The sequence below is a fragment of the Felis catus genome, chromosome B4 (genome assembly GCF_018350175.1).
Source record: "Felis catus isolate Fca126 chromosome B4, F.catus_Fca126_mat1.0, whole genome shotgun sequence".
NCBI lineage: Eukaryota > Metazoa > Chordata > Mammalia > Carnivora > Felidae > Felis > Felis catus.
This window is the reverse complement of record NC_058374.1, coordinates 135,658,438-135,683,883: the sequence shown is the minus strand read 5'-3', so window position 1 is coordinate 135,683,883 and position 25,446 is coordinate 135,658,438. Positions and strand designations below refer to the sequence as shown.

At 54.1% G+C, this 25,446-nt stretch overlaps 1 protein-coding gene and 1 pseudogene across 8 annotated transcripts; both read left to right on the top strand.

Annotated features, from left to right (window-relative positions):
• Positions 1 to 480: 480 nt before the first annotated feature.
• Positions 481 to 24,975, top strand: A4GALT (alpha 1,4-galactosyltransferase). 8 transcript variants are annotated; one of them, XM_023257558.2, is made up of 4 exons: positions 559 to 576; positions 7,694 to 7,787; positions 21,250 to 21,306; positions 22,998 to 24,975. In XM_023257558.2, exon 4 carries the CDS (start codon positions 23,044 to 23,046, stop codon positions 24,103 to 24,105), a length of 1,062 nt encoding a protein of 353 aa, XP_023113326.1. In that variant the 5' UTR covers positions 559 to 576; positions 7,694 to 7,787; positions 21,250 to 21,306; positions 22,998 to 23,043; the 3' UTR covers positions 24,106 to 24,975. The 8 variants fall into 8 exon arrangements, with proteins under 8 accessions (XP_023113322.1, XP_023113326.1, XP_023113323.1 ...); XM_023257555.2 differs by having other exon boundaries at positions 561 to 576; positions 21,250 to 21,391; XM_023257556.2 differs by lacking the exons at positions 559 to 576; positions 7,694 to 7,787 and adding exons at positions 2,950 to 3,411; positions 3,807 to 4,040 and having other exon boundaries at positions 21,250 to 21,391.
• On the top strand, positions 7,830 to 8,001 carry LOC111561492 (annotated as a pseudogene).
• Positions 24,976 to 25,446: the final 471 nt, after the last annotated feature.

Here is a 25,446-nt window from a genome sequence, read left to right as displayed (position 1 = left end):
GAGGAGGGGGGATAACAGGGCGAGTGGGGGGTGGACCCGCAGGAGGGCCCGGGGGTGGGGGGTGGGGGCCAGGGCGCAGCAGCCGCGAGGACCCTCGGAAGTTGTGGAGGTTCAAGCACATCACTGAAATGCCTGCACGGCGTTTAGCTCGGGTCACAGCTGGGGACGGGGTCTGGGGAGGTTAATGCAGATGTTCCAGGCCCGGGTTCCAGTCCTGGCGCTGCCCCGTCTCGGCTGCATGACCTTCAAGGGACAACCGTGTGCGCCTCGGCTTCCTCATCTGTTAAATGGGGCAATCGGATTATAAAGCCCTAGGGCGGGCGGCCGGGAGGCCCCGGAGCTCCCCATGCCCGTCGGCCGGCGGTCCAGCCGCGGCGCCGGGAGCAGCGGGGACGCGCGGCCCGGGGAGCCGGGACCCAGCAGGGGCGGCGGGCGGCGGGCGGCGGGCGGGCGGGCGGGGCGGCGCTGACCACGCCCGGGCCGGAGGGGCGGCGCTCCGGCCGCCGGACTCCGGGCACTGCCTCCCGCCGCCGCCCCGCGGGGCCAGCTCGTCCGCCGCCGCCGCGGGAGCCGGAGGTACCGGGGGCCGCGCGCAGGGGGCGGCGGGCGGGGGCGCCGCGGGGTGGGGGGGGGAGGGTGGGCTCCGGGGGGGCGGGGAGGGCCCGGCCGCCGCCCGGGCCACCTGTTCCGGAGGGACGCCAGGGTGCGCGCCGACTGGGCGCGGCGGTCCCCGGCCAACTGCGCCCCGAAGTTGAGCGCGGCGGCGGGACCGGGAGCCTGGCCGGCGAGGGGAGGGCGCGCCGCGCCCGGGAGCCCTCGGAGCAGCGCCGCCCGGGCCCGGGTCCTGCGCCCGCCGAGAGGGGCCGAGGGGGCGGGAGGCCCGGGGCCGAGCCCCGCTGCGCGGCGACCTGGGGCGCGGGGCGCGGCATCCCCTCGGGAGGCCTCGCTGCCGGGCGGGGCTCGCCCCTGGCCCCGGAGGGGGTGCGGCTGGGAGAGGGGCGGGAGCGGCCGGCTGGTGGGGAGACCGCCCGGGGCGGGAGGCGTCGGCGCGGGGTGGGGGGAGGATGCTGAGGCTTCGGAAGCGCCCAGGTGGGGGGAGGGCCCTGCAGGTGGAGAGAAGGGCCCGAGCGCTTCTTCCCCGGGGATCCGGACCCGGCGACGAACCGTCTTTCCGGCTTGCTTCGCCCCCTCCCTCTTCTCCAGACGGAAAACACTGAGTGGGATCTGCTCCGTGCTCGGAAGAGGCTCTGGCGGGGAGGTCCAGTCCCCTCCGCTGCTCGCGGAGCCCCCTTGCCTCAGTTTCCTCACCTGACCGCGGAACAGAAGTTCCCACCTCCTTGACAGACTCAGCCGAGCCCCTGGCACCGAGAGGGTTAAAAGCCATCTTCCCCCGCACCCACCCCTCTCTCTGGAGGACACCGTTTCCGTCTCCCCCAGATCCTCGGGGATTGTCTGCTCCAGCTGGCCACTTGGGGGTCCCCAAAAGCAGGGCCCACGTTGGCCAGGACTACACCCTGCATACCTAGGCCTGCACACCCTGTTCCCACAGGGATCCCCTAGGGGTGTCCCCCAGTCAGGTCCAAATACAAAAGGAAAGAAAGGGAGGAGCTGAAAGGTGGAATCTTCTCGGGGTTCACCTCCCTCCCAAACTTGTTCCTAGTGTCTCGAATGCACGTCCCTGCTTGTCTGCCAGGACAGCTCTATATTGGAGTCCAAACTCCAAAACAGAGATTCTTAAAAATGCACCTCCTTTCCTTGTACCAACCGAAGCCCTTTCAGCTGCCTAGAAAGGTCTAGGTGAAAGGTCCAAATTGGAACGAGGGCAGAGTAAGACCAAGTGGCCGCCGGGGACGTTTGCGACCAGACTGGAAGAAAGGGCAGATGAGAAAGGGAAGCTCGAAATGTGGAAACAGCTCTTTCCTCCCCTATCTCTCCCTCCCCGCTGGCTGCTGCCCCTCCCGGCTCTCCCTCCTCTCCCTCTCCCGCCTCTCCCTCCCCGAAGGGCAAGGGCGGGCGGGTGGGTGGGGTATGAGTCTCCTGGCCTCAACCAAGGTCTGCACCTGCTGTGCTCTCCTGAATGCATTTCTTCCCAACCGTTACCTCCTAGGTGAGCTCACAGCTCCTGCTAAACACCTCCCCCCCCCCATTTTCATTGTTCCCCTCCTCTTCCAAATTGGAAACTTCTGGAGGGACAGAACCTCGCCCGAAACCCAGTGCCCAGCCCAGCACGTAGTAGGTGCTCACTAAATGTTGCTTGAGTGAATTAACTGTGAGAAATAGGGGAAGATTCCATATTTGCATCACCTGGAGATACCTAATCGTTCACATTCACCATTTCGCCACACTTTCAAAAATAGTTTTTTAACGTAGTTGAATATACCTTGTCTATATGAAAACTTCAAATGCCTCACCTCTCGCAAACACTTTTTAAAATATTTTTCAGCACTTGGATATGTTACATCATGTTAGTTAATAGACTTTATTTGAAATTTAGGTGCTTTTCAATATTTGGCTCTTTGGGATGACGTTACATGGAATTTTTGCATTTACACATTGCCAGATCTTTCCTGGAAAGAGAATTACCTGGTAGTCACTGCATCTGATGTATAGGAAGTTCTAGAAGGGCTCTACCTAGAGCCAGCTGGCTCTGTAGAGGGCCTATACCATTCTGTACCTCCTCAGGCTGTGAGTATGCATTTCTTGTTATTTCCTAGAGGTGAAATTACTCTGAGTCAACGAGTATGAATGTCCGGGATCTTTGTGTGTTTTTTTCCCCCAGTTTTTTTTTTTTGTAGATTTTTTTTAACGTTTATTTATTTCTGAGAGACAGAGAGAGACAGAGTGGGAGTGGGGGAGGAGCAGAGAGAGAGAGGGGGAGACACAGAATCGGAAGCAGGCTCCAGGCTCTGAGCTGTCAGCACAGAGCCCAATGCGAGGCTGGAACTCACGGACTGTGAGATCATGACCTGAGCCCAAGTCGGATGCCCAACCGACCGAGCCACCCAGGCGCCCCCTCCACCCCGGTTTTACTGAGATATAAATGACAGGCAGCACTGTGTCTGTTGAAGGTATACAGCACGATCTGGCATGCGTGAATTGCGAAATGGTTATCACCATATGTGTGTTTCTTGTTCATTTGCTGGAGCTCATCCGTGAGGTCTTTGCCCCTCGTCTGGTCTCTTGGTGGCAAAGACCTCCTCCCAGGTTATCATTTGCCTTTTGCTTTTGCTGCCACTGGTGTGTGTTTTTGAGGAGCACGTTTTTTATTTTTATTTTACTTTATCTGCTGTGGTGCTTTTCGATGATGGAGGTGGCTGCATTTATGAGCTGACGGGAAGGAGCCAGAGGACGGAGCGGCTGAGTCCCGGAGGAGAGGCGGGTCCGCAGGTTGAGGTCCCAGAGATGCAGGAGGTAGGGGTGTCTGGCACTGGTTGAGGGACCTTCTGAGCTGGTGAGGACAAGAGGCGAAAGGGAAGGGCTGGACCGACACCTTAGGGACCGGCTTTGATCTTCATGTAGAGAGAGGCGGAAGAGCTCAGTGGAGAGAAGAGATTCTGGTCCTGAGGTCCCAGCTCCCAATGCTGTTTGCCAGCCTCATCCCCTGGGGTCCTCCCTGCTTCCCTGGGAGGTAGCAGGTGTTATCACCCCCCCCCCCCCCCCGCCGCTTACAGACTGGGGGGAGGGAAGGTGCCTTGTTCTGGTTCAGTCAGCTGATGAGCGGCGGGGATGGGTTCAACGTTGGCCCTCCAACATTAACTGCGCGCCCTTGAGAACCGCTCTCCTCTTGGTGCCTCCGTTTCTGGTAGGTGTCAGGAAGCCGTGCCCGTCTTAGTCCGAGCGAGTGTCCTTTCCTCTCCTGTCTGCCTGTTTGCTTTCCCTCTGGACGGATCCCCGTGGAAGCTGAGCTGGCCACGGGACTAGAAGAACCCCTCCCCTTCTGCTTAGTGCCTGCACACTCTCCCCTGTGCCCACACCCGCACCCACCAGGAGCTGACTCCAGCAGGACACAGAGCACTTCCTGGAAGTCCCACCAGCGCCAGGTCTGAATGGACAGATGGGGGGGCGCTGGGTGAAGAGGCAGGCACGTGAGGGCGAAGCCGGAGAAGTGATCTTCACGTTCACCCCACAGACTGGGTTTGGAAGGGCAGAATCTGTTGTCCCGGGTGTAGACACAGAGCCCAGAAAGGTCCCCACGGCCGCCCCCCCGCCCCCACCTCTCCGGGGTCCTCTGCAGTCCTCATTTGCACCTTCCATTGGGTCTCCGAGGCAACCTCCTGATTTGGGGGGCGGCCTTCCACGATTGAGCCCTTACCCGGTGTCAGACGCTGTTACCTGACCTTATTTAACCCCCTCGGCCACCCTGTGCCATTCTGCCCATTTTACAGGTGAAGCAACTAAGACTCAAGAGTTACGCGCCTTTTCTTTATTGCGGGGGGTGGGGGACGTTTGAGGCTCCCAGCTGAACTTGGCCACGGGCAGACCCCTTTCACCTAGGGGAGGGGGTTCGAACCCCAGCGGTTCCCTCAACTCTTAAAACTGGTGGATACGAAGAGTGCCCGCTGGATACGAAGAGGGCTGGCGGGAGGCTTAAGTGAGTTACCGTGCGAAAGCCACTCGGCCCCGTGGCTGTGCACAGGAAGTCCTCAGGAAGTGGACGCTGACCACGTAGCTCCGCGCCTGTCGCGGGGGAGCCAGTCCCAAACGTCAACTCAAGCGCGCTCACCCCTCCCCATGCTGAGGGGATGACAGCGTGAGCTCTGGAAAGCCTTTCCGGAGGCCAGTTCCTGTGCCGCATCTGTAAGTGCAAATTCCATTTCCTTCGGCCCAAGCGGCTCATTTCGAGGAACCAGTCCTCCCGAAGCAATTAAGGATGTGCTCACAGACGGGAGTGCGAAGACAGTCACCGCGGTGTCGCCCGTAAAAGCAGAAGGATGCAAACCGCACTTCCGGCAGCCCAGACGGGAAGCAGGCGGGACGAAGGATGCTACTAACCCCGCGAGGTGACGCGCGACCCTGGGAACTGAGGGTACGGGTCTGCGTTTGTGGGCGTGATAGGAGGGCAGAGGGCACGTGTGCTCTCGAGCGGGTTTGTTCCAGAACCGCTCGCGCGGCTGGATGAGTTTCAGGACGTGGATATCGCCCCGTATGCACCACCACTATCTGGTTTGAGAATGCAGGGGCCCGGCGTGTCTCTGGGTGAAAAATAAAACAAGGTATAGAACAGCGCGGGGAATAGGGTCCCCTTCTGTGCGTATGTGGCTCTGTCTGTCCACGGCAGCCCTGTGTGTGGCAGGTGCGCGGAAAGGGACCGAAAAGGCTCCACCGGAACGCCGACGCGGGCACTCGAGGTGCCAAGGTCACGGGGAGGCTGACCGTGGCACGTGCTTTCGCCTCAGGCCTTTAGTGACGTCACACTACCGTCCGCAAGAGAGAGTAAAGCGGGAGGTGTCGCTGCAGGGTGGTGACTGGACACGTCCCCCTCTCTGTGGACACGTGGGGACAGTAGCTGCAGGCACGAAGACACAGCTAACGTCGCCCGTCACCCTCGCCGCCAGGAATGGCATTTGGGACTCTTAGCAAACGGCAGCTCATCTTACCTACTGTGGCTGGAGGCTGCTGGGGCAGGGGAGGGGATGGGGGGGTGGCATTCTGGGAAGCAGGAGGCACATTTTGCAGAAACTCGGAGTTCCCAGAGCCTGGAGGGTTTGAGCCATGGACTTGACTTTCCTTTCAAGTTTTTACCGTCATTTTCAAGGGCTCCTGGAGCATCAGGATGGTTTTCCTTTATCCCTCGATCATCACAAGTTTCTGGTCCACCTGCTGTCGCCAGGCCCTCCCTAAGTCCGTCCGGGTCACCTACAGCCTCGGGAGAGCGGCGTCTGGCTCAGTGCCCCGAAGGCCCCAAGGCCAAATCACCCTGGCCATTCCCAGCGGGACTCCCCCGGGGCCCTGAGGGTCTGCCCGGGATCCCGGCTGTGGGCGAGGCCAGGCCTTGGGGTGAGTGCTGCTCATTTGGAAGGGAGCCACGAGGGCCTACTGTGTGCGGCGCGGGGGCCCCAGCCCACGGCCCACGGTGGGAGCTGTGCCAAAATCCAGGCAGCTTCCTGGAGGTGGCCTGCCCTGCTCGTCTAGGTCGGGGGAGACTCAGGGAGGAAGGGCTGTCTGAGAATTTGGGGCAGATGTAATAACCTGGGTGCAAATCCTCCCTCCCATGCTTACTAGCCCCGCGGCATTGGGTGGGTCACCTTTCCTGTCGGTCTCTCTGTTTTCTCATGTGTAAGATGGGGTCGTGGTGGTAGATACGAGGACACAGTAAAGGGTGAACGGTGCTTGGCAGGACGCCTCACCCGTGGCACATTCTTGGCAAATGGCAGCTCTTCCCACATATTTCGGTTAAGAGGTTGCTGAACAGGGGAGCGCGGAGGGACGTTTTAGGGAAAGGAGGGAGCGTATTGCAGAAATCCGGAATTCCCAGAGCCTGTTGGCTTGAGCAATGTGGCAGAGGTCAGCTCAGCTTGGCTGGTCTGGAGGTTGTGGGCCTGGAGAGGGGCGGGGGGTGCTGGGGAAGTGCCCACAAGGCACGGGTGTTGCGGGGTGGGGTGGGGTGTGGAGACCTGCTGGGGTTCAAGGCCGAGGACAGAGTCCTGCGCTGGGCTGTGGTCACAGGGCTGAAGATGGGCAGGAGAGATGTGTCAGAAAGGTGTTGCAAGAGCGGCTGTCCCCCTGTGTCCCAGCCCTGTGCCTCCCTCTCCTCTGGATTATCCCCAAGAGCCTCGTAACTGCTTTCTTGTTGCCACACGTCTCCCTTGGTTTAGTCTCAAAAAGCATCCAGATCCTAAAGATCTCTTTAAGCATAAGGTACATTGTAGCCCCTTCCTCCTCAAAATCTCCCAAAGGCAGGGCTCCCGATCAGAGAGACAAATCCTTCCAGTGGCCCTCAAGGCCCCCCATGACCCTGCCTCCTCATTATCTCTCTGACTTCCTGTCCTTCCTCCCACCTTGCTTACTCTGCTATTCCACCAATACCTCGGGCATACATGCCCCAGGGTCTTTGCACTCACTGATTTCCCTCCCTGGACACACTACCCGCCCCCCCACCCAAGGTAGCCCTAAGGCTTGGCCCCCTCACTTCCTTCAGGTCTCTGTCGGCTTTTCAGAGAGGCCATCCCTTGCTAGTCTATGTAAAGGAGCACCCCTGCCCCTGGTCCTCCAGTCCAGTGTTCCTGCTGTATTTCTCAACCCAGCACGTTATCGCTTACTGTATTTCTTTATCCGTTAATTTTCTCCGCTAGGATTTCAGCTCCATGAAGCCGAAGAGTATCTGCTTTGTTCACTGCTGTCTGTGTTTCCAGACCTTGGAGTGGGGGGTGGCACATAGTAGGTGTTCAAGCATTTGTTGAATGAAGGACCAGGGTGCTCTGTGTGATGCCGAGGGCTGGCTGGGTTTCTTTCCAAGAAGACTTTTTGGTATCAGCTTGAGCAGGAACTCTCTTATCTGTGAATTATCAGCCCCTTGGCCTTATTATCTGCCTGCGCTCTTGGCCTGACACCAAGGGGCAGGTGGCCCTGAAATACTCTGTCTAGAGAGGCCGATGCTGGCCATGAACAGAACTGGTGCTGGAGAAACCAGATTTGGAAGGTCTTTCTAGAAGGGTCCTTAGAGATGGTCTTTTCCAAGCTCTTTATTTTACAGGTGGAGAAATTGAGGCTCAGAAATGGTGGGGGAGGCCGTACCCCAAGATCACAGAGCAAGTGTGTAGAAGATAGAAACCAGGCCCCTTGCTCAGGTAATATGCAGTTAGCAAAGGCTGTTAAGAATACCGAGTGAGAGCTTTGCTCATTGGCAGTATCGTAGCCAATGAGGTTTATCGGAGGCGCGATTATTGCTAATCGAAAGAATACCGAGTGTGGGCAGTGCTGTGCGTGTGTGCAAACCGCGTGGGGCAGGGTGGGCACTGTCTTTTGCTGCCAATTAGTTTTAATCTTGAATACAGTAAAAGAGGAAAAAGTCAAGCAACATGGAAACTTTCTTCCAAGTAGGGTGAACTCTGGACTCTTAACTCAGGCCAGTGTTTCTTTCTTTCTTTTCTTTTTCTTTTTTTTTTTTTTTTTATTTATTTACTTTAGGAGAGAGAGAGTATGTGTGAGCGAGAGAGGAGCAAAGAGAGAGGGAGAGAGAATCCCAAACAGACTCTCTGCCAACAGCACAGAGCCCCACGTGGGGCTCGATCCCACAAACCGTGACATCAGGACCTGAGCCGAGATCAAGAGCCAGATGCTTAACTAACTGAGCCCCCCAGGCCAGAGTTTCTAAATGCCTTTTCCATGGGCATTGCATTTGCAGGCGTGATTTTTTTTTTTTTCACAGAGCGGAAGATTTAATATTGTTAAGATAACAATTCTCCCCCAAATTGGCATACGGATTCAGTGCAATCCCCATCAAAATCCCAGCAGTTTTTGGTAGAGATTGATCAGCGGATTCTAAAATTGACACAGAAGTATGAAGGACCTATCGTGGCCAAAACAATTCTTAAAAAAAGGACAAAGGGTGGGAGGGATACCTGATTTCGAGACTTATCATAAAGCTGCAGTTATGAAGTCCGTGTGGTCTTAGCACAAGGGTAGACCTGTCGTTCAATTAGCAGAATTTGGAGTCCAGAATCAGACTCCCGCTTAAACAGCAGGTTGATTTTTGACCAGAGTGCCAAGGTAATTCAGTGTGGGAGCAGACATTTCCGGACCAGCGCTGGAAAAACTAACTATCCCTACGCAAAACAATGAGCCGCAGTCTTCCCTCATAGCACACACAAAAATTAACCGAGAATGTAGCCTAGACCTAAGTGCTAAAGGCACCAGTTTTGCTTAAAGCCGGGCATGATTTTATCCGATGAAGAGTTTTCTGCTACCTGTTCCTCTGTGATCTCTGGGCAGAGCAAGCGACCGACGCAGAAAGCTCACCACGCCCTGCCACCGGGGCACTGCAGGGGGTCCTGGCAAGTGCATGTGTGGACATGCTAAGAGAGCAAAGGTGTAGGAATCCAGATTCGTGGTGGCTTGTGCTGCCTGAACTGAGCAGAAAGCTTGGGGACGGTGACTTCACCCTATGCTCCTGAGAAGCCAACCCCAGGCAGCCCGATCTTCAGTCCAGCCTCCGGTGCAGAGGGGCAGTGACCCTGGCAGGGAGGGATGGCCTCGGGAAGAGAGGAGAGGTCTAAGACTTGGGGGCAGATCTCCCTAGGTGGAAATCGTGTCTCCCAGGCTTTGGGAAGGTGGCCTTTCCTCTCTCGGGACCCGTGAACACTCAGGTACTTTAATATGAAAAGTCAAAGGCGTGTGACCTTAATTTGTACCCACAGATGGTGAGGCAGGACGTGTCAATTACACTTTCTACCAACTGTAATCTGTATCCACACATGGCTTACAGTTTGCAAAGGGCATTTTTCTGGTCAGTGACCGTATCTGATCTTGGCTTTGTGGGCCGTTTAGGGATCATTTACTCACTCGTTCAGAATATATATATTTATCTATCTACACCTATCTACCTATATATCGAGCCCCCGCTTTGTGCTAGCGTCCGTGCTGGCCACGAAAGACGCAACAATGAGTCACAGCAGACTTGGTCCCTGCCCTCTGGGAGCTGACATTGTTTTTCATGGCATCAATGTGTAATCAGTGCCTTCGAGAAAGACCTTGGGTTGTTTTTCATCGTTTGCAATCGAGAACCAACCTGTGACCTGTACAAATGGCACTTATCTACGGATAAATTCACAGACTGGGATGGCGTGGCGAAGGGGTTTTCGGTGGATGTCATTCAGTTGCCCTCCACCACTGGACTGGTATCATCTGGAATGCCTCCCGGCCGTGTGCGAGATGCCTGTTTGCTCCCAGCCTGGCCAGAAGAACGTGTGGTCGAAGTTTTGGATTTTTGCCAATCTGACAGGTGAGAGATGCTATCTGAGTGTTTCAATTTGCATTTCTTTTACTTACAAAAAGATCCTCCCTCTCGCTGACAGATTAAGGGTCGTGTTTTGCCTGTGCGAAAGCTGCCCTTGGCCTCTTTTTCTTCTCTGTGTTGTTGGTCGTTTTCTCCTTGACTTCTGGGAGCTCTTTAGAGGTTAGGAAAAGTGGACCTTTGGGATCCGAGGGGCACAAAAGTTCTCCCAAGTAGTTCCTTCTACTGTGACTTCCCTGATGGTGTTTTGGAGGAGGACACAGATCAGTTGGCATTTTCAAGGAGTCGAGTTTAATCATCTGTTCTTTTATGGCTTCTGGATAGATTTCCTACATAATTAAGAAAACTTTCCCAACTCTGAAGTTACAAAGGAATTCACCCATGTTTTGTTCTGCATGTTTATGGGGTTTATTATTTTCCATTAGGAGTTTATCCTGGGGCATGTTCTGAGAGGTGAACCCGGCTTCTACTCCAACCTGCCCAACACCTTAGAAGACCCATTTAACTTTACTGATTGGAGATACTGCCTTTACTGGATGTGCGAGCACTTCATTATTGCTGTGACAGGTTTTGTTTCATTGTCCTGTTTGTTCGTTTGCTAAGACTGCACTGTTTTTGTTTTCTGGTGTGTGTGTGTGTGTGTGTGTGTGTGTTTAAGACTGCATTGTTTTAGGGGTGCCTGGGTGGCTTAGTCTGTTGAGCATCTGACTCTTGGTTTCAGCTCAGGCCATCATCTCATGGTTCGTGAATTCGAGCCCCGCATAGGGCCCTGTGCTGACAGTGTGGAGTCTACTTGGGATTTTTTCTCTCTCTCTCTCTTTCTCTCTGCCCTCTCCTTCTCTCTCTCTCTCTCTCTCTCTCAAAATAAATACATAAACTTCATTTTTTTTCAAAGACTGCATTTATTGAAAATTTATAGGAGCACGTGGGCACAGTCACGTCTGACTCTTGATTTGGCTCAAGTCATGATCTCACAGTTCATGAAATCAAGCCCCTCATGGGGCTGTGTGCTGACAGCAGAGCCTGCTTAGGATTCTCTCTCCCCCTCTCTCTCTGTCCCTCCCCAGTTCGCACATGCACACTTGTACTCACTCTCTCTCTCAAAATAAATAAACATGAAAAAAAAAGAAACTTTATAGTGTGTTTTAATATCTAAAGCACTCCAGCCCTTCCTCATTTTTTCCTCCTTCTCAGAGTTTTCCTATGGGTCTTGGCTTGTTTATTTTGGTATATGAACTTCAGACTCAATTTGTAAATTCCAGACTCACACATGTGTCTTTGGTTTTGTTTCCCTTGCTTGTGGAGAGGTATCTAGAAAAGGGTTTCAAGAGCTGAGATCAAAGAAATTACTGCCTGTGCTCTCTTCTAGGAATTTTATGGTTTTGTGTCTCACATCTAGGTCTTTGATACATTTTGAGTTTATTTGTGTGCGTGAAGAAAGCGGCCCAGTTTCATGCTTTTGCATGTGGCTGTCCCGTTTTCCCAACACCATTTCTTGAAGAGACTGTCTTTTCCCCGTCACGTATTCTTGCTTCCTTTGTCGAAGATTCAGTGGACATACGAGTGGGGGGTTATTTCTGGGCTCGCTATTCTGTTGCATTGATCTAGGAGTCTATTTTTGTGCCAGTGCCATACTGTTTTGATGACGACAGCTTTGTAGTGCATCTTGACATCTGGGACTGGGAAACCACCACCTTTGGTCTTCTTTCTCAAGATTGCTTTGGCTACTCGGGGTCTTTTGTGGTTCCATACAAATTTTGGCATTATTTGTTCTAGTTCTGTGAAAAATGCTGTTGGTATTCTGATAAGGATTGCATTAAATCTGTAACTTGCTTTGGGTAGTGTGGACATTTCAACAATATTGGTTCTTTTGATCCATGAGCATAGAATTCCTTTCCATTTCTTTGTGTCATCTTTGATTTTTGTCATCAGTGTTTTATAGTTCTCAGAGTATCGATCTTTCACGTCCTTGGGTAAGTTTATTGCTAGGTATTTTATTCCTTTTGGTACAATTGTAAATGGGATTGGTTTCTTACTTTCAGTTTCTGCTACTTCATTATTTGTGTGTGGAAATGCAACAGAGATTTCTGTGTATTAATTTCTGTATGTCTTATGACTTCACTGAATTCGTTGATTAGTTCTAATAGTTTTTTGTTTTGTTTTGTTTTTGTTTTTGAAACTTTAGGTTTTCTCTTTATAGTATCGTGTCATGTGCAAATAGTGAGAGTTTTTCTTCTTCCTTACCAATTTGGATGCCTTTTATATCTTTTTCTTGTCTGATTGCTTTGGCTAGGACTTCCAGTACTGTGTTGAATAAAAGTGGTGAGAGTGAACGTTCTTGTCTTGTTACTGACCTTAGAAGAAAAGCTGTTTTTTACCGTTGACTGTGATGTTAGCTGTGGGTTTTTCATATATGGCCTTTTTTATGTTGAGATATGCTCCCTCTAAACCTGTTTTGTTGAGGGTTTTTTTTTTAACGTTTATTTATTTTTGAGACAGAGACAGAGCGTGAACGGGGAGGGGCAGGGAGAGAGGGAGACACAGAATCGGAAGCAGGCTCCAGGCTCTGAGCCATCAGCCCAGAGCCCGATGCGGGGCTCGAACTCACAGACCGTGAGATCGTGACCTGAGCCGAAGGCGGACGCTTAACCAACTGAGCCACCCAGGCGCCCCTGTTGAGGGTTTTTATCATGAATGGATGTTGTACTTTCTCAAGTGCTTTTTCTGCATCTGTTGAGATGATTGTATGGTTTTCATCCTTTCCCTTGTTAATAGGATGTGTCGTGTTGATTGATTTTTGGATATTGAGCCACCCTGGCCTCCCAGGAATAAATCCCAGTTGATCATGCCGAATGCTTTTTTCCCCTGCCCCTCCCAAGGATTTTTTAAATATATTGTTGGATTCAGCTTGGTAATATTTTGTTGACAATTTTTGCATCTATGTTCATCAGAAATATTGGCCTATAGTTTTCTCTTTTTTTTTTGTAGTATCTTTATCTGATTTTGATGTCAGGGTAAGGCTGGCCTCATAAAATGAATTTGGAAACTTTCCTCCCTCTTCTATTTTTTGGAATAGTTTAACTATTTAAAGAATAGGTATGAACTCTTTCTTAAATTTTTTTTTTCAACGTTTATTTATTTATTTTTGGGACAGAGAGAGACAGAGCATGAACGGGGGAGGGGCAGAGAGAGAGGGAGACACAGAATCGGAAACAGGCTCCAGGCTCCGAGCCATCAGCCCAGAGCCCGACGCGGGGCTCGAACTCCCGGACCGCGAGATCGTGACCTGGCTGAAGTCGGACGCTTAACCGACTGCGCCACCCAGGCGCCCCATCTTTCTTAAACCTTTGGTAGACTTCGCCTGTGAAGCCATCCAGTCCTGGACTTTTGTTTGTTGGGTTTTTGTTTTTTATTTATTTATTTATTTTTATTACTGATTCAGTTTCATTGCTGGTAATCAGTCTTTTCAGATTTTCCATTTCTTCCTGATTCAGTTTTGGAAGGTTATATGTTTCTAGGAATGTATCCATTTTTTCCAGGTTGTCCAATTTGTTGGTATGTCATTTTCCATAGTATTTTCGTATAATCCTTTGTGTTTCTGTGGTGTTGGTTGCTATTTCTTCACTTTCATTTCCGGTTTTGTTTATTTGAGTCCTCTCTCTTTTTTTCTCAGTGAATCCAGCTAAAGGTTTGTCAGTTTTGTTCTCAATTTTAGTGAATGCTTCATCAACTCTTGAGAACAAAGTGTGTTGCCTATTATGAAGATAGAGTTTGATACAGTGTAGAACCTCATTGATCATTTATTTACATCTTCTGAATTCTTATTTATATTTATTTCTTGGGTTTAGAGTGGTGACTTAAGGGGTGCCTGGGTAGCTCTGTTGGTTAAGCGTTCGACTTCGGCTCAGGTCATGATCTCACACTTCGTGGGTTCGAGCCCCGTGTCGGGCTCTGTGCTGACAGCTCGGAGCCTACAACCTGCTTTGGATTCTGTATCTCCTTCTCTCTCTGCCTCTCCCCCGCTCCTGCTCTGTCTCTGTCTCTGTCTCTCTCTCAAAATTAAATAAACATTTAAAACATTTTAAAAAAAGAGTGGTGAATTAAAATCTCTTATTAGTGTGTTTCAATCTATTTATCGTAGCATTCTGTAATTTCTAATTCCTGAAAATTGCTGCTGGTATGTTGTGAATTATACCTTTTAGCATTATTATTGGCCCTTCTTTGGCTCACTTACTGATGGTTGCTTGAATTCTCAGTCTGATATTAAGATTACAGCCCCAGCTTTCTTTTTGTTTATACTTGGTTTTATATTTTTGCTCTTCCTTTTGCTTTTAACCATTCTAAATCATTTTGATGTATATCTCTTAAATACAGGATAGAGTTGGGTTTTGTTTGGGATCTAAATAAAAAAATCTTTTTCTTAGTAAAGGTAAGCGAGGCAAGCCTGTTTATATATATTGATGCGACAGGTGTCTGGTATTCTTTCCATCATGTTGTGTATGTATGTATATGTCTTTGCACACATGGGAGGGCTATATTCTTTATTCTTTCACTGTGTTTAAAAAAAATCCCTCTGGGGGCGTCTGGGTGGCGCAGTCGGTTAAGTGTCCGACTTCAGCCAGGTCACGATCTCGCGGTCCGTGAGTTCGAGCCCCGCGTCGGGCTCTGGGCTGATGGCTCAGAGCCTGGAGCCTGTTTCCGATTCTGTGTCTCCCTCTCTCTCTGCCCCTCCCCCGTTCATGCTCTGTTTCTCTCTGTCCCAAAAATAAATAAAAAACGTTGAAAAAAAATTAAAAAAAATCCCTCTGATATTCGGGAAAGATTGTATTTTTGTTCTAGTGGCTACATTTATATTGACACCCTTATATAAAATACTCTTAGTTTCTTTTTCCTTTAGAGAGTCTCTGTTGTTTCTCTTCTATGAACAACAATAAACTTAACGGGTTTCCCTTTCTCTTGTGGCTGCCCCATTTCAGCTGATACTGTACTGAGTGATTAAGGCATATCTTCTGTCAGTTCTAAAGCCTCAGAGGGGCCTTTAAAGTCCTTTAAAGTACCTTTAAAGTCCAGAGATTTGGGGGCACCTGGGTGGCTCAGTTGGTTGAACGTCTGACTTCAGCTCAGGTCACGATCTCACGGTTCGTGGGTTCGAGCCCCGCATCGGGCTCTGTGGAGACACGCTCAATGTCTGGAGCCTGCTTCCGATTCTGTGTCTCGCTCTCTCTCTCTGCCCCTCCCCTGTTCGTGTTCTGTCTCTGTCTCTCGAAAATAAAATAAAACATTTTTAAAAAAAATTAAAGTCCAGAGATTTTACTATTACACGTCTCGGGATTCACGGTTCCGGGTCACCGCTGTCTAATGCACGGTGTGCCTTTCCATTCATGGGATCAAGTCTCCCCCTATTTCAGGTAAGTTCTCCTGAATTATAATCGCAAATATTTCTTCTAGTCATTGGCGTCATTTTCTTCCTCAGGAGCCCTGGCCGCACGTTTGTTGGCTCCCCTCTGCTGCCTGTTCCACCTCATGTCTTCAGTTCTAACATCTCCTTGATGATTTCTGTTGGATTTTCTTGACTTCTTCTCCCTTTCCTGTTTGTATCTCTTGCGATACTTTGTATGGAGCCCGTGCTCCCGTGTGTCTCCGGCCGTTTGGTTTTCATTTCCGAAGTGTTTTTGTTATCGCCTTCTAATTCTTTCCTGAGGTCTGTCAGTCCTCACACATCATCCTCTTCTCTTGCTGTCACTTTGCCTAATTGTTTCTTCTCCAGCTCTTGTACCTTCTGCTTTTTGGTCTGCCTTCATGGCTAGAATTACTTTTTAAAGTTGTTGTTGTTCTCATTGTTTTAAATTCATGCTGTAATTTTGTATTTGAATTTTTATTTGTTTTGTGGTGATTTTTTTTTTAATGTGTATTTATTTTTCGAGAGAGAGCAAGCTGGGGAGGGGCAGAGAGAGAGAGAGAGAGAGGCGGGGAGAGAGAAATCCCAAGCAGGCTCTGCTCTGTCAGCACCACCCGGATGCCACGTGTTTTGTGATTTTTTTTAAGTTTATTTATTTATGTTTGAGAGAGAGAGAGAGAGAGAGAGAGAGAAAGCACGAGCATGGAAGGGGCAGAGAGAGAGAGAGAGAGAGAGAGAGAGAGAGAGGGAATCCCAAGCAGGCTCCACGGTCAGTGCAGAGGCCGACATGGGGCTCGATCTCACCAACCGTGAGTTCATGAGCTGAGCCAGATCGTCATCAACTGACTGAGCCACCCAGGTGCCCCATGTGGTGATATTTTCACAGTGAATTTTCTTAACTGTAGTGAATTTTCTTAACTATAGTGAATTTCTTTTTAAAAAATTTTTTTTTTCAACGTTTATTTATTTTTGGGACAGAGAGAGACAGAGCATGAACGGGGGAGGGGCAGAGAGAGGGAGACACAGAATCGGAAACAGGCTCCAGGCTCTGAGCCATCAGCCCAGAGCCCGACGCGGGGCTCGAACTCACGGACCGTGAGATCGTGACCTGGCTGAAGTCGGACGCTTAACCGACTGCGCCATCCAGGCGCCCCAAATTTCTTTTTAAAGTTTATTTATTTTTGAGAAAGAGAGAGACAGAGTGCTAGTGGGGGAGGGGCAGAGAGAGAGGGAGACACAGAATCTGAAGCAGACTCCAGGCTCCGAGCTGTCAGCCCAGAGCCTGACGCAGGGCTCGAACTCACAAACTGTGAGACCGTGACCTGAGCTGAAGTCGGCCGCTTAACCGACTGAGCCACCGAGGCGCCCCCAACTATAGTGAATGCTTAAACTATAGTGAATAGTTTCTCTACATAGGAGAACATTAGTGTTCCTTCCCCTTTTCATTCTTGTAGCTTCCTTATATGGACACTGTGTTTATTCCTTTAACCATTGTTTTTTATATTCAAATCGGTTGAATTTTCCTGGATCAGCATTTAACAGGAGGTTTTGGTAGAAATTGGGAGACAGGCCAGGCAAGTTCTCTAAGTTTCTCTGTTGAAAGACTCCCTCCTCTGTTTTTATGGAAATGGATTGTTCCTTTAGAATACAACCCTTCTCAGGACCCAGTGCTCTTTTGCCTCACAGAACCCAACCGGGTTCAAGGGGACACCTGCCTGCATCCTTGAACTCTCCTGGTTCATCCAGGCTACATCTGTCTTCTGACTTACTCGTCTTCCTTTTAGAAGTGGCAATCTCTACGATCTTCCACTTCCGGGCCCCCCTCACCCCCTGTTCCTCCCCACCTCACCGCTGTATCTGCTGGACTCGGGTCCAGCTTTGCGAGTTGGAGTTTATGGGTTTTTCATGCCCCGGTTTTGCTAAAGCTGTAGCTTGTGGCTTATTTTCTCTTTCCTGTGTTGCTCTGTATGACATCAGCGGGGGGGGGGGGAGATTCAGAACCCAGAATCTGCCTTATTCCTATTGGAAAAAGAAGTCTCTACCTCCCTACCTCCCTGGCTTTAGAACATCTTATAGGCTCTGGAGGAGGAACATTTTATAACCTCCATTCTGAAAACGGCCATTTTTATGAGGATCACTTTCTAATAACTGCAACTCTTACTTCTTCAGTAGAAATATTCATTTACTGGGGCACCCGGGTGGCTCAGTTGGTTAAGCTTCTGACTTCGGCTCAGGTCATGATCTGGCAGTCTGTGAGTTCGAGCCCCATGTTGGGCTCTGTGCTGACAGCTCGGAGCCTGGAGCCTGCTTCGGATTCTGTGTCTCCCTCTCTCTCTGCCCCTCCCCCATGCACGCGCATGCTCTGTCTCTCTGTCTCTCTCAAAAATAAATAAACATTTAAAAAGTTTTTAAAAAGAGAAGAATTTGTTTATGCCCTGAAAGATGGGAGGGGGTGTGCAGGGACAGGACAGCGGACCCTTCAAGCAGGGTTTCCAAGCTCTAGGTATTGATTTTTCCCATCAAAGAGGGTCTGAGTTCCTGATCCTGTCCTGTCTCCAGAAGTGTCCCTGCTTTCAACTTGGCAGACTCTTCCCACGTCCCCCCCACCCCGTCTCTGTGTCTGTGGAAAGTGCAGGATGTACCAGTTTCAAACACAGCGGGATCCAGATGTAAAGATGATGTCATAGTGCCTCTCTCTCTCCGTCTCTTGGCTCTGTTGCCTCTGGGCCGGCTTCAGCCTCAGCCAGGCTCTCCCCTCCGGCTCGGGTCTCATCTTAGAGACCCCACTGGAAAGCTCCTGACTCTGCTTGGCCCGCACTGGGTTGCATGCCCTGCCCCCAGCTACTCACTGTGGCTGGAGAGCGTGACACAGTCATTAGGCAGATCTGAATCTGTGCCGCCCCCAGGAGCTAGAGAGTGGGGTCTGTGGGGCAGAGGTGGTCCCTCAAAGGCAATCGGGATACTCTTATCAGCAGAGGGGGGACAGATGCTGGGCAGGCAAAGCCTGCCACCCCATGTCCACTGGGACTCCCCAGTGCTGTCCTGCCACGCAGAGAGGCCCCCCCAGGCACATTCTCCACGGAGCTGCCGTTTCTGGGATGTTCCAGGCAGTGTGTGACCTGAGAGGGGCTCTGAGTCTCCAGGGCAGAGAGACACAGAAAGGAGGTGTCATGGGACGGATAGTGGCCTCAGAGAAGATTGTCACGTCCTAACCCTGCGACACGTGAATGTGACCTCCTTTGGGAAAAGGGTCTTTGCAGGCGTTACTAAGTTAAGGATCTTGAGTTAAGGAAATGACCCCGTGTTAGTGAGGTGGGCCATAAGTACAATGACAAGTGTCCTTGCAAGAGACAGAGGGGACGACCGCGTGAAGACAGAGGCAGAGATTGGAGGAAGCGGCCACAAGCCCAGGAATGCCTGGAGCCACCAGAAACTGGGAGAAGCAAGGAACGGTTCTGCCCCGGAGCCCGAGAAGGGGTGTGGTCCCGCTGACACCTTGGATTTAGACCTCCACTCTGCAGAGCCGTGAGAAGATACGCGTCTGCGTTCAGCCTCAGAGCTGTGGTCATCAGTTTCCGCAGCCACAGGAAGCCGATACAGGATGCTGATCAGAATGTCGCACATCTCCTTGGTTTTGTGGTTTGAGACTTCTGCTGGGCTGTCAGCCTCCTGCAACAGCTCGAGGAAAGCCCGGGGAGGGGACGTTTCTTGCAGAGGGGTAGGAAGAGCTCCCTAAGGGTGCCAGTTCCACCCTCTGCTGCTGCGAGACCCTGGCCAAATCCCTTACCGTCTCTGGGCCTCTGTGTCCCCCTTGGGATATCAGACTCTCCAAGGGCCTAGCTCTGGAACCCCAGGGACAGTGAGCACCTATCCTGGTAGTAAGTCGTTCAGGAAGTGTGGACTGTGTCTGACCATTGCCGCGACCCTGTTCTGTCTGGGTCGTGGTCAGCCAGCACTGGGCTGAGCTGGGCTGGACCTGGGAGCCGAGGGAAGGGCAGAGGGAGATGCCCCTACTGTGGGCCGTGAATGAATGACAACCTTCAGGTAGTGGGGCCATTCCAAGGCCCTGGGCTGGTCCCTGATGCTGACGCTCCTGACGTGGGGCCCCCAAAACTAATGCAAGGGCCAAACCCACAGGGAGCGGTCAGGCCTTTGGCCCTTTGGCCTGCCGGCTGTGTGCTTCTCGCCCTCACGTCCTGCCTGAGATGGATCATGGGGGGCTGGGAGGGTCCCTGAGGATGGGGAGCCACAGAAGAGCTCAGGGCAGGGAAGTGGCCACAGTTGACCAGCTAACTGGAAATCTCTCCCCGGTGCGGGGCTGAAAGCGTTAGGCAGGGAGGCAGGAGGAGGAGCAGTGTGCCAGGCTCCACTGACAAGGGTCAGGACTTGAGCCACAGCTGCGAGGCCCATCCAGGGGGGCCAGGAGCATGCTTCGGGCCTGAGGTCACACGGGTATTTGGCTGTGGCCAACTTGGCTCCGTGCGTCGTTTCTATTCCTGGGTCTTGGGCTCGAGCACCAAATACGGTGTTGCTCGGGGCCGGTACTGTCCCCTGCGGTCGGCGCGGGCTCAGGTGGCAAATCCCGTCTCCCCAACAGGCCCAGACCCCACCCCACCCCACAGAAGGCCCAGATCACCCCAACGCCTCAGGACCCCCGAGCAGCCAGGACCTTGCTCGATCCAACTGTCTGTCCCCTGCTCGGTGTGGTTCACACTGGGTTAAAAATACTCAAGACCAAAATAGCCTCTCCTCGCAGGCGAAAACCAGGGCGGGGCAACACAAGGTTCTTGATGTATATTGGCCCTGCCACTCCTGACCCAGCCGCCGACCCCCAGGTCCCTCACACAGGCGCTCAACTGCTTTATTCGGTCACGTGCTGATTTGCTGGCTCACTGACTTATTCACTCATTCATTCACTCATTCGTTCATTCACTCGCTGATCATTCACTGATCTCCTTCACTCACTCGCTCCCACCTTCATTCACCCACCCGCTGAGTCACTCACTCCCCTGGTGTTTGTTAACTACCTTCCAAGAGTCATCTCTTCTAGATGCTGAACAAAAGGCAAAAAATACCTGTCCTCGTGGGGTTATGCTCCAAATAAGTAACCCAAACAAACGAGTACCAAATGTCCAGGATGCTCGATTAGGTGCCGCGAGCTCCACAGGGGACTATGGAAGGGCTGGGGAGGCATGATTTTTGAGGACGAGAGGGAGGTGAGGGAACGAGCCAGGTAAACACCATGGGAAGAGCATTCCAAGCCGAGGGAACAGCAAGTGTGCAGGCCCTGAGATGGCAGCACGGGGGTGGGCGGTGGGGTTGAGAAGGAGTGAGGAGGCCAGGCGTGGCTGGGGTAGGGCAAGTGGGGTGTGAGGTCAGCGATGGGGGCACCTGGGCGACCGGGGCCTCCCACATCACTGAGGGTCTGAACAGAGGAATGACGTGACCTGGCTTGTGTTTTTGAAGTGTCCCTCTGGCGGCCAGGGGAGTGAGTCAGTGAGTGAGCGGGTCCACGAGAGGATGAGTCAGGTTGTGTGTCCCTACTATGCGCCAAGGACCGAGCTGGCCTCTGGGGAGGGCAGGTGTGCAGGCGCCCTTGGTATGGAGGCCCATCTGGCTAAGGCCCCTCCATCAGTGTGACCTCTCCAGAAGCCACCTTCCCTGGCCCCGCTGGGCCCTTTGCTCCATTTCAACTGTGACTAGTGCATTTCCAGATGGTTCCCCCACACGCTGAGAGCTCCTCCAGGGCAGAGCCGCACCCAGCTCTCCCTTTCTCCCAAGTACATTCCCTGTGGGGCCGAGACAGTCAACAAATCAAGGAACATCCCCCCTGTGCGGCTGGGGGCTGACTCCGTGAGCCCGCCACCCCCCTCACTCTGTGTCTCGCTGTGTCTTACAGATGGATTTGTGGACGCGGAGAGCTTGTGGAAGGGCCGTGTTCCTGTTGGCAGAGAAGGTTGGCTGCTGAGCCAGGGCGTGTCTCCAGGAGGGCTGCCCGGCTGCCCAGATCCCCACCTCGCCGCCATGGGCCGCCCAGGCTGGTCAGTTACCAGCCAGTGACGTCATCGCGGTTCCCGGCCCTCCACCAGGAGGGCCGGCCAGTTGCTCAGTCTCGCTCTCAGGCCAGGAGATCCGTCTGTCCTGGGGAAGGGGTGACTCCAGCTCCCCTTAGCCTGCGGGCCGCACCCAGTCCCCCCGCCCCTCTGTGTCCAAGTTTCCTGGCCGCTGAAGGAGAAATGATACAACTAACTACCCCTGGGGTTACTGAGAGCCAGAGGGGGTGTGCGTGGGGCACCAAGAATTTAGAAGGCACTGAGTACACGGTGGCCAGGATCCTGCGAAAAGCGAGAACAGCCCCGGCGAATGTGCACGGAGTCCTCAAAGTGCCAGGCGCGCTCCCAGGTCCCCTCTGCCGGTTCTCTCCCGGGCCGGATGGTGCAGTGGTGAGAGGGTGCACTCTAGAGCCAGATGGCCTGGCTTCCAAGCCCTGCCCTGCCACTTGCCTACCGTGGGACTGTATGTGAGCTTACCAGACTTCTCAGTGCCTCGGTTTCTTCACCTGTAAAATGGGAGCGATGATCGCCTCTGCAAAGGGTGGTTGTGAGGGTTTAGGAAGCTGACTATGTGTGAAGTGCTGAGCAGGTCACCTGGCACGTGTGTGGTGACGGCCAACCCTTTAGTGGGTTCCAGTGTTCCCGTCCTGAAGGTGGCAAATCTGAGCTGAGTGCGTTGCCCCAGGTCTTAGCTGGTTCAGGTACACGTCAGGTCCCGTGCCTCCCAGATGTTCCTATAGTCCTACCCTTGGGGACAGAGCCCAAGCCTGTTTTGTTCCCCCAGCCACCTGCCGGGCCCCCAGGATGTTCTTAGCTGCTGGCCAAGTGGACATCACCAGGAGAGGGTGAGGGTCCAAGGGCAATAGTCCTGGGCAAGGTTACGGGCTACGGCACAACCTCCCCGCCCCTGTCCCTCCAGACCTGCGTCTGTAAGTTGCACAGCCCAGGGCAGGGGCTGGGGAAGCCGGGTGCCCAGGAGACCCCACTGCGTCTGAGGCAAGGGCTTTAGGACCCAGCACGCATCCCCCTGTGTCTGGAGCCCACCCGTCCCGCAAGCTTGCCAGCCAGCCCCTTAGCAGCCAGCGCCCAGGCCGCCGGAGCCCCAGGCTTCTCTGCAGAAAGTCCCCAAGGCTGCTTGGCCGTCTGCCTCCTCGGCGCAGTTCCAGCCGGTCTGTGGAGCTGAATGGGGCTGAGGGGTAAAGCGCTAGGCTTCGAATCACAGGCTGCCAGCGGCCCGAGGGGGACCGGCCTCACCCGGCAAAGGGGCCTGTGTGCCGCGTGCAGGAGCATCACCTCTGACAACCCTCGTGGCTGCCGGAACCCCGGCCTGGGCCCGCGATGGCCACGTGTCGTAGATAGCACTGGCTGCGTCCTTGGGAAGCTCACAGGTGTGTCACAGAGAGCGAAAGGGACTCTGCCCAGACCTCGGCCCCGTGGCCTGCTTTTCCCAGGTGAGGAAGGAGATGGGACTCTGCGACCAGCGGGCCCCAGGGCTTCGGAAGCCAGCATCGGCCGTGGCCGGTGTCTGTGGGAAGCGTTTGCTCGGGCTTAGGGAGGTGGCAGCCTGCCCTGATGTGCTGCTCGTCTCTTGCAGACCAGCCAGTTCCCGCTGGAGGCTCCTGGGGTCATCTGGGGAGAACATGTCCAGGCCCCCTGACTGCCTGCTGCGGCTGCTCCGGGGAGCCCCGAGGCAGCGGGTCTGCACCCTGTTTATCATCAGCTTCAAGTTCACGTTTTTCGTCTCCGTCATGATCTACTGGCACATCGCGGGAGAGCCCGGCGGCCAGAGGGAGTTCTCTAACCTGCCTGCCGACGTCCCCTGCCCCCGGCTGGTGCCCCCTACGCCGATCTCCAGCACCCCGCCTCCGGGCAACATCTTCTTCCTGGAGACCTCAGACCGGACCAACCCCAACTTCCTTTTCATGTGCTCCGTGGAGTCGGCGGCCAGGGCTCACCCCGAGTCCCGGGTGGTGGTCCTGATGAAGGGGCTGCCCGGCGGGAACGCCTCCCTGCCCCGGCACCTGGGGCTCTCGCTTCTGGGCTGCTTCCCCAACGTCCACGTGCTCCCGCTGGACCTGGAAGAGCTGTTCCGGGACACGCCACTGGCGGCCTGGTACGCGGCCAGGCGACGCCGGTGGGAGCCTTACCTGCTGCCCGTGCTCTCCGACGCCTCCAGGATCGCGCTCATGTGGAAGTTCGGGGGCATCTACCTGGACACGGACTTCATCGTCCTCAAGAGCCTGCGGAATCTGACCAACACGCTGGGCACTCAGTCCCGCTACGTCCTCAACGGGGCCTTCCTGGCCTTCGAGCGCCACCACGAGTTCATGGCGCTGTGCATGCGAGACTTCGTGGCCCACTACAACGGCTGGATCTGGGGCCACCAGGGCCCGCAGCTGCTCACGCGGGTCTTCAAGAAGTGGTGCTCCGTCCGCAGCCTGGGTGACAGCCACGCCTGCCGCGGGGTCACCGCCCTGCCCTGTGAGGCCTTCTACCCCATCCCCTGGCAGAACTGGAAGAAGTACTTCGAGGACATCAGCCCCCAGGAGCTGCGCCGGCTGCTCAACGCCACCTATGCCGTCCACGTGTGGAACAGGAAGAGCCAGGGCACCCGCTTCAAGGCCACGTCCAGGGCACTGCTGGCCCAGCTCCATGCCCGCTACTGCCCCACGACACACGAGGCCATGAAGATGTACTTGTGAGGGCCCTGCCGGGCCCCCCCACCCCCACCCCGCGCCCCACCCGGGCGTCCTGATGGAGAGGGGCACCCGGTCACCTTTCCCCGGGGGAGGCGAGACGGGGCGGGAGGCGGGGGGGTGGTGCGGCCTGGGAGAGGGAGGCCCGAGTTGCTGCAGGCCAGGATTTGGGGCAGGCTGGGGGGAGGGCGGGGAACTGTTGGCCCAGGAGGTGTCCTTGGAGGCCTTGCTGTAGGCCCCTGGATACACTCCCTTCAGTGTGAGGCTGGTGGGACACCCCCAGGCCGGTGTGCTATCTCAGGGTGGAGGCAGCCGGTCCCGGGGGGCGGGGAGGGGGGAGCGGCAGCCAGGATGAGCCGGAGTGAGCCGGGTGAACATCCGGGTCATCTGGACGGCACACCAGAGCCGTCGTGAACACCGAAGCGTCTTCCAGGGCATCACAGGGAAGCCAGGCTGGTGGGGGGCTGAGGTGCCCACCACGGGGGCATGGAAAAACCCAAGAAAAGGGGATAGGAAGGAGAGGGGAGTTCCTGAGGAGCAGGGGGAGGCAGTCTGTAGGAGAGCCGGGGGTGCAAACCCAGCCTCGTGAACCCAGGTAGGTGCCTGGCTCTTTTCTGCCTTTGGTTTCTTTCTCAGCAGCACTGAGACATGCAGAGCTGGCCTGGGGAGCCCTCTGGGGGAGGCCTGCCTGCCCACCCCATTCTTTCTTCTTTCCAGAGTTGTTGCAAGGGTGAGATGTGCCAGCTGGCCACCCCAGGGCATGGGGGCGTGGAGTTCTTTTGGCCCAGGAAAAGCATTTTAAGGAAAACACCCCCCCCCACCCACGATCGACACATGATAATAATAAATATAATAAAAGTGACGCCCTGACACCAAGTGCTTGGTGGTTGATGAAACGAACCCGCTCACACAGCCCACATTAGCCCCATCCTGCAGATGGGGAAGCATCTGGGGCTGGAGGGGGTTGGTGACAAGCTTGAGGTCACTCAGCCTGCCCAGAGAGCAGAGTCTAGGGACCCAGCAGCCAATAAGCTGACAGCCTGGGGGTGGGGTTGGCGTGGGGAGCCTGCGTTCCTACCCTTTACCCCCGGTGCATAACCTAAATGAGGCCAAATGAGATGCCCCCAAGAGCCCGTTACCAGAGTAGGGCCATGCTGCCCCCGGCCCGTGGGGTCCCTCCTGCCTCACCTTGGATGCCCGGCCAAGATCCCGGGAGAGACCAGAGGTGCCCTGCTGGCAGCCCCAGGGCTAGGCCAGAGGAAAATGCTCTCTGCCAGGTGAGGCCCCAGCTGGTTGGTGTTGAGGAAGCCGTCTCTGAGAGCTGGGCATTCTGGTCAGCCTGGAGAA

Coding starts and splice junctions, on each gene's coding strand:
- A4GALT (XM_011284316.4), top strand. CDS start 9,849: ATGCCTCCCGGCCGTGTGCGAGATGCCTGTTTGCTCCCAGCCTGGCCA. Junction 9,941..21,249: donor GATTTTTGCCAATCTGACAG/GTGAGAGATGCT, acceptor TGTGTCTTACAG/ATGGATTTGTGGACGCGGAG. Junction 21,307..22,997: donor TGTTCCTGTTGGCAGAGAAG/GTTGGCTGCTGA, acceptor CGTCTCTTGCAG/ACCAGCCAGTTCCCGCTGGA.